General features: G+C 41.8%; 1 protein-coding gene across 1 annotated transcript in view; it reads left to right on the top strand.

The window, feature by feature from the left end:
* The first annotated feature begins 672 nt into the window (after positions 1-672).
* Positions 673-8,739, top strand: part of TEKT1 (tektin 1) — a 21,287-nt gene continuing 13,220 nt past the window's right edge. Inside the window, 2 exon segments of the mRNA XM_015562440.1 lie at positions 673-897; positions 5,727-5,892. Coding sequence (XP_015417926.1) covers positions 708-897; positions 5,727-5,892 — 356 coding nt within the window. The 5' untranslated portion in view covers positions 673-707.

Genomic DNA, 8,739 nt, shown 5'->3' with positions numbered 1-8,739 from the left:
GGGAAGTTTTTAGGTTCTCCTATCTGCTAAATAGGCTCAATACCCAGTTGCTAGTTTACAGATAAATTGTATGTGTTCATTTTTAAAGAAAACATGTCTGGGTTCATCTGTGTATCAGTATCTAGTAAAATTGAACACTCCCCATTCTAATAAGTCAAAAATACACGAATGTGTTCACCAAAGACAGGTAGGAGAATCTTTTTAGCATTCTCATGATAGGCCCCAAACAAACAACACAAATACCCATAAACAGTAGAAAAGACAGTACATTTTGGTATATTTATACAATGGCATACTACACTGCAATGAGAATGAACCAACGACAAGTATATGAACAATACGGATTCATCTTACCAACATAATGTTGAGTAAAAGAAGTCAGATACAAAAGAGTACATACTGTATGATTCCATTTATATGAAGTTCAAAAACAACAGAACTAATTTATAGTGTTAAAAGTCAGGTTAGTGGTACCCTGTGGGGGTGGGGCTGGAGAATAGTGACTAGAAAGAGGCATGAGGTGCTGGTAATGCTTATTTCTTGGTCTGGATGCTGGCTACACAGATGTGTTCATTCTGTGTCCAGATTGTGATTTACACACTTTTTGGTATGTATATCACATAAAAAAATGGACATTTAAAAAAGGACAAATTGCTTTTTTCTTCCCGGGATTTTACTTAATCTAGAAGAAGTCTGCCTTTGGTCAAATGGCCAAACTACTCCAAGCTCCACCGAAGTTCCTGCCCTCCGAGTGGCACCTTGCTAACAAGAGCCAGTACCACAAAGCAGAGGCTGAAAGGTCCCGGTCTGAACGCCTGGTGGCGGAAAGCCAGAGGCTTGTGGATGAAATCGACAAGTCCACGAGGAAATCTCAAAGCGATGTGAACAAGAAGCTAGGTAAGACAATGCACTTGGTGTACCTGTGAACATGTTCTGATGAAACTGCTCAGGTTTAGCTAGACTGTCATTTGCATTTCACGTTCAGGGTCTTAGGGAGAAACGTGTAGTCTCTAGGTTCTATGTCTAAGTTCACTGCCCCAAGACAGCATGATAATCCAGTCTGATTTTCAGCCATCTGTCATCTATGATTTATTTATTCCAAGTAGTTGAGCATCTTAGAGCATCTCTGGACTAAGTTCTGGGAATATCACATGGTAATCAGAGTCTCTACTTTTTAAGGGCTCCTGGCTTAAGGAGGAGAAAGATACAAATATTATAACCTGAATATAACCAGATAGGTCCTGGGGTAAGGGGGATAGAAGTAAGAGAATTGAGAAAGATTTCCTAGAGAAACATTTGAACTGATTCTTAAGCGAAGAGTAATTTTCTCTTGGGAATTCCATTCTTAAACACTATCAAGGGCACTGCCCTTAACTAAAACAAGAATAAACATAAAATTTCCCAAATGCTAAAAAATAATAAACCCGCGGTCAAAAACTCAAGTGTCTATAAGGATTGTGCCGGTAGAATAAGAGTTGAATACGACCCCTCTAAGAATAGGGCGTGGAGGGGATGGTGGTTACCTGGAGAACATGTGCTCCATCTAAGGAATCAGCTACTAAATTTCAAACAGTCTTTTTCTAAGAAAGACTATGAGCTTGGTATTGTCAAATTTTTGTCTGATTTTTTAAAAAAGAAAATCTGGAAAGCTGAAAATTTACCCACTTTAAAAATGTTGGCGATGAATTTAACCCCTTCCCCGGCAGAAACGCATATACTCGTTTTCACAAAATGTTCTTTTCAGTCGTCGACGAGTATACTAAGACAATATGGTAAAAAAATATGGTTTATAAGAAGACGAGTTACAAACTGTTTTCATAACCAGCATCAAAAATACTATATAGAACCAAAATAAAAAAATTAGTCTGAAAAAGAAACGTTTTTAACAAAAAAATTGTTGGGGAAGGGGTTTTAATGCATTTATAACATTGGGCAGGATGAACAAAAACGCCTATGAAGGAAACATGGTTTAAGGGTAGTTAGTTTTTCAACCTCCAATAAACCAAAGCTGCTTCAGATCAATGATGTTAGATGTTAGAATTTGTAGTTAGAACATATAAAGAACTTTTAAAGATAAAGAAGAAAAAGGCAAACAACTCAATAGAAAAATGGGGAAAACCTTAACAGACACTTTACAAGTGAGGAAATCTAAACAACGTTTTTACATATGAAGAGGTGCTCTAACTTCGTTATTCACTAGGGATATACAAATTAAAATCACAGCTGAGATGCCATTACATACCCACCGGAAGGGCTAAAATGAAAAAGGAGGCCCAGGAGGGGAAGTGGGGGGAGAAGTTGTTAAATAAGAGAGGGGGGAAAAAAGATAAAGAAAAATACCGCCCCAGCCAGTTTGGCTCAGTGGATAGAGTGTCGGCCTGAAGACTGAAGGGTCCCGGGTTTGATCCCAGTCAAGGGCACATGCCTGGGTTGCGGGCTTGGTCCCCAGTAGGGGGAGAGGGTGCAGGAGGCAGCTGGTCAGTGGTTCTCTCTCATCATTGATGTTTTTGTCTCTCTCCCCCTCTCCCTTCCTCTCTGAAATCAATAAAAATATATTTAAAAAAAAGAAAAAGAAAAATGCCAAGTATTGGAGAGGATATGGAGCAACTGGAACTCTAGTACCCTACTGGAGGAAGCATAAATTGGAAAATTTATACTGTGAACACTGGAAGTATAACTGCTTTGGAAAGCTTTGATAGTATCTACTAAAGCTGAACATATTGCATACACTTGGACCTAGATATTGCACTTTTAGGTATATACCTAATACAGATTCTAACATATGTTTACGAAAGATACATGCTGCAATGTTCAAAGTAGTGCTCTTAGTAATAGTCCCAAACTAGAAACTCTCTGTGTGCTCATCAACACTAGTGGTCACACAAATGTCAAAGAGGCTGTGAGCTGAGCACAAATGAATCGGAACTGATGGTTTGAAGATTATTAGTGACCTTTGAGACAGCAGGTCCAATAGGGTGGTGGAAGATGCAAGGTGAGGGTAGAGGTCAGTATAAAGTGTGAGTGGGGAGACTTCACTTTACATGGTGAATGGAACACGTGCATTAGTCTTCCTTTCCTTTTAAAATTCTGACAAAGGAGTAGTAAAGGATTAATGAAAAGTATGCCTCAAAGCTGAGATGGGGGCAAGGGTAGCAACACTAGACAAATGATGAAGATTTTGGAAGCTAGAAAGCAAAAGGTCAAGTGGTAACACACTTCGGGACTGCAGAAAGCCTGGGTAGGTAGAGGACAGTGAAAAGCCAACTGATTCATGATACAAATTTATGCTGCAGAAACCTTGAAATGCTCAAATTGGAAGCATCCAATGACCTCAGAAACTGGAGATTCAAAATAGAGCTGGAAACAAGAGCCCCTCCCCACTCTGACTCTCCTCTCCTAAGCAGAAGGCTAATAGGAGTTCCAGAAAGAGCACAGAGAAGATGGAGAAGAAGAAATCGCCCATGAGAGAATGCAAGAACATTTCCTAGAGCCAAAAGGTCTAGGTTTTTGGATTAAAAGGGCATGACTAGCCTGTGGCATAATAATTGAATAAGATTGACACTAGGAAAATAGAGAAGACATTTCTAAAAGCTTTTCAGGTCACGTACAAAGGATCCAGAATCAGAATGGCATCAGGCTTCTCATCAGAAACTTTGGAAACTAGGAAATGAAGCAATGCCATCAAAATTCTAAATGAAAATTATTTACAACCTATATATCTGCCTAAAGCCACATATAACCAAATGATGGACGAGGTAGATTAAAGGCATTTCAGAATTCCAAGGTTTCAAAAATTTTACCTCACACGCATCCATTTCTTAGGAAGTTATTGAAAGATGTGTTTCAACACATTGAAGAAGAAAACCGAGAAAAAGGAAGGCCCTGGTCGGCATGGCTAGGTGCACACCCGAGGGGTTTTGGGTTCAATTCCGGTTAAGGGCATGTACCTGGGGTGCAGGTTCAAATCCTGCCCCCCCCAGTTGGGGTGTGCGCAGGAGGCAACCAAATGATGTGTTTCTCTCACAATGATGTCTCTCTCTCTCCCCTCCCCCCTCCCTTCCACTCTCTCTAAAAAAAAATCAATGGAAAAAATATCCTTACTCTTGGGTGAGGATTTAAAAAAAGAAAGAGAAAAGAATAAATGAAATCCAAGAAAGAGGACTCCAACACATGAGATAGTGAAGGGATTTCCTAGAATGATGGCGAAGCAAAGTCATGGGGTGAGAGCCACAACATCCAACTAGAGATTGGAGCCGGAGGAGAAAGCATTCCTGGAGAAAGGTCTCCAGCAAAGAAACAAAATCAATAGGTTACTTGATGGGTTTGAATATACTGAGAGGATATTTATACAGTAGTCCCTCCTTACCCATGGTGGATATGTTCCTAGACCCCCTGTTCGATGCCTAAAACTGTGGATAGTACCCAACCTTATATATCCTCCTAGAGGCCCAATGCATGAAATTCGTACACTGGTAGAGTCCCTAGCTGCTGGATGGGTACTCCCTCCCTTCCCTGAGCTGGCCCTGCCCCCTGGTCAAACTCCTGGTGGAGGGGAAAATTTGCATACTACACTTATATAGGATGTTTTCCCCCCATACATACATACATACATACATGCAATACATATCTTTTCATTGAAGGAAGCACTTTACGATGTCTCTTTGGCATATCCTAATAGCCAGAATCACTACTCTTGTGTGTTGGGGCCATTAGTGAGTAAAACAAGGGAAACTTGAACACAAGCACTGTGGTACCGCAACAGCCCATCTGATAACCAGGATGGCTGCTAAGTGGCTAACAGTAGTGCAGTGTACACAGTGTGGATACACTGGACAAAGGGGTGATTCTTGTCCCAGGTGAGACAGAGCGAGAAGGTGTGAGATTTCAGAATGGTGTGCAATTTAAACCTTATGAATGATTTTTTTTCTGGAATTTTTCATTTATTTTCAGGCTTCAGTTGACCACAGGTAAGTAAAACCATAGAAGCAAAACTGCAGATAAGGGGCACTTGCTGTAGTTTTGTTAGAAAGTTTGAAGAAAAATTAGTATTAAATATGTAGAAAATAAAGCAAAAATATATTAACCTCTCCAAAAAGCAAAAAGTTGTAGAAGGAAAGAAATTTATCATAGTATACTATGTGGTTCAGGTGTATATAGCATTTAGATATTTACAATAATACCAACAAGCATTACTTTATTACTTAACAAGATGGTGATACAACTATATTGGGAAGATGGAAGGAGCAGAAGTATGTTGTGAAAGTTGTGTCAGAGCAAATACATTCTTACCTTCATCATAGCAAATCGGTAGATGATATTCAAACTGATTATGAATACACAGCAGTGTAAGCAAGTGGCAGAAGAAATACTGGAAGTGTTTAGTGGTTGCTTCTAGAGAGTGGGAGTGGATAGGGGTCAGTCAGAGATTTGTAATACTTGTAATGCTACTTGACTTTTCAAGCAAAATACATTTATATGTTTGATAAAATTAAAAGTTATTTAAAGACAGTGGACATGGGGGAATTGGAGTCCATGAGTGTAGAATGATCTTTGGATTAATTTGATGGTGAATGTAAGAAGTATTTTCCTTCCCCTGCTCCCTAAGAAGTTCTAAGAAGAAAAGAACATCTCATTAAGACTTTTGCGATAGTCTTAAAGTTTCTAATCCAAAAGTTGGCTGCATTGGGAGTAGATGAACCCTCCTGTAACTTCTCTGTGTGCTCCAGAACAGAGACTTGAGGAAGTCAAATTCTGGAAGAAGGAGTTAGATGACAAACTTGAGCAGCTTGTGTATGCGACCGAAGATCTACTGGCATATCAGACCAGATTGCGGAAAGCCCTGGAGAGCCTGAAAGAGCCCTTGCACATCACGCAAAGGTGCCTGGAGTACAGGTAGGAGGGAAGGTCCCTCCGGCGAATCATCTGTTACGAGAAACGAAATGCTGGGTAGTGAGAGCTGACCGTGCTGGGTGGTGGGTTAGAACGAGGCTAATGAGCATGTGTTCTTTTAGAGCCTGAAATTATCTCGGCATGCCCGTGGTGCCGGGCAGTGGACGCAGCACTAGACTGGGTTCTTGTCTAAACTCTGCCCTTGACTAACTTAAATATAAGTTAGGACTGGGTTTGGCTGTGGGTAATCAGAAAACCGCAAAATAACACTGAACTGAAATAAGATAGGTTCTTCTTCTCTCCCATTTAAGAATCTGGAACTAGGTCAGGGTTGGCATGGTGTGCCACAGCGTCAGGGCTCTGGGCTCTCTCTCTCTTTTTAAAAATGTTTTTTATTGATTTTAGAAAGAGAGGAAGAAAGAGATAGAAACATTTGATGAGAGAGAACATCGATTGGCTGCCTCCTGCACACCCCCCTGGAGATCAGGCCTGCAACCCGGCCATGTGTCCTGACTGGAATCAAACCAGCATCCTCTTGGTGCATGGGTCGATGCTCAACCACTGAGCCACACCGGCTGGGCCAGGCTTTCTCTATTTTGTTGCTCCACTGCACATGGCTTTCACTCCCAAGCTTACCTGGTGACTCAAGATGGCAGCTGGAGCTCCAGCCATTGTGCCTACATCCCAGCAAGTAGGAATAATTAGGGTTTGGCATTCACCATTTCTACTTGCATCTTGTTGACCAGGACTTAGTCACGTGGTCACACCACAAGTAACTAGGAAATGGTGTCTTTATTTCGGGTATGCAGAGCAGGTACTGCAGTTACCAGAGGACAAGAAGTCTACTCCTATACGCAGAGTCACACAGAAGTACTGTGTCCAGAGAGCACTGTGCAAGCATAGATTTCTATTCTAATTTCTTTCCTCTAAGTCCTGTGAGTAGATGATTATTTCTACTCCGGGCTAATGGTCATTTCAGACCTGTCCCTGTCACAGTGCTAGCTGGCATGCCACCACAGGTCTCCTTGCCACCGGCTTAGTCCCCTCCAATCCAGTGCATCCTCCACCCAGGCTTTCCTTTTTAAATATGTTTTTATTGACTGCAGAGAGGAAGGGAGAAGGGAGTGAGAGATAGAAACATCAATGATGAGAGAGAATCATGGATTGGCTGATTGGCTGCCTCCTGCTCACCCCATGTTGGGCATTGAGCCTGCAACCCAGGCATATGCCCTCACAAGGAACCGAACCGTGATCTCCTGGTTCATCGGTTGATGCTCAACCACTAAGCCATGCCGGCCGGCCACCCTGGCTTTTGAGTGAACTTTGCTGAATGCAGATTTTTACAGGTCACCCTCATGCTTTAACATTTTAAAATAATTGCAACCCCATACCCTAGTACTTTCAAGATCAAGTTCAAACTTCTTAGCTGAGCAAACAGGGTTCATTGTGATTGGGCCCACAGTGACCTCCAGGCCCACACCTCATCCCCAACAGTGGGATGTGGTTAGGTGTGCTGAGCGACTCCCAGTTTCCTGACACACCATGGCTCTGTCCACTCCGTTCCCTCTTCCTGGAAAGCCCTCCCTCAATGAGCGTAGGCAGGACCCTCTGCACCAACCAGGCAGCAGTCTCCCCAGCCAGACTTAGAGAGTTTGTGAAGCAAAGGGAAAGTCACCATGAAAGAAGCCAACATCCTGTTAGCTCAAGTCTACACCTGAGCGTGAATAGAATGTAGATGTTGCTAAGTTGATTGAGTAGGTGCTACTACGTGTCTCCCATGCACTATCATGCAAGGTAGAAAAGTACAAAAAATCAGGTATTAGGCAGTGACTGGTCAGTTTTGGGAGTTACAGCACAGTGATTAAAAGCATGTGTCATGCCCGGCCGGTATGGCTCAGTGGTTGAGGTGTCAACCTATGAACCAGGAGGTCATGGTTCAATTCCCTGTCAGGGCACACGCCTGGTTGCGGGATTGATTCCCAGTGGGAGGTGTGCAAGAGACAGCTGATCAATGATTCTCTCATCAGTGATGTTTCTATTTCTCTCTCCCTCTCCCTTTCTCTCTGAAATTAATAAAAATGTATTAAAAAAAAGAAACATAAGTAAATCAATTAGGGGAAGAATCTTTTTCTAAGATTTTGAGCTTTAACCTATGTTCTAGAAAAGGAGTCAAAGGAGAGTACAGTGTTCTTTAATGTTCCTTGAAGCCCATGAGGAAAAGAATTTAAAACCAAACCAAAACAAAAACACTTATATTGGATTTTAAATGGCCACAATAAATCTGCTAGAAATAAAGCATGTGGTCTGGGGCGCTGAAGCGTTCCCTTTCCCACTCATTCATTAGCTTGCTGCTGTCTTATTTCTGTCTTTTACTGAGACAGCTGCTGCAAAGATATGTGCCAGTTTGGATGCTTCCCGTTGAAAGTATCAGCAGATTTGATTTAAATGGGCTCAGGAAATCAAAACATTCGGAGGTTGACTAACTTTAGGAAAGGAGAGACCCAGTGGCCTCTCAAGGGGACCAATGACCTGCCTCTGTCCTGGGATGGCCACCAGCATCCCAAGGCCATTTGCTTTCTCATTCACCTCTGGAGCCTCCATGTCCCAGAACTTCCAATAAAATCCTAATATTCACGTAGCCAGTGGTTCTCAACCTTCCTAATGCCGCGACCCTTTAATACAGTTCCTCATGTTGTGGTGACCCCAACCATAAAATTATTTTCGTTGCTCCTTCATAACTGTAATGTTGCTACTGTTATCAATCGTAATGTAAATATCTGATATGCAGGATGTATTTTCATTGTTACAAATTGAACATAATTAAAGCATAGTGATTAATCACAAAAACAA

The sequence above is a fragment of the Myotis davidii genome, unplaced genomic scaffold, assembly GCF_000327345.1.
Source record: "Myotis davidii unplaced genomic scaffold, ASM32734v1 scaffold638, whole genome shotgun sequence".
NCBI lineage: Eukaryota > Metazoa > Chordata > Mammalia > Chiroptera > Vespertilionidae > Myotis > Myotis davidii.
The sequence above is the reverse complement of the archived record's forward strand: the minus strand, read 5'-3'. Positions and strand labels throughout refer to the sequence as shown.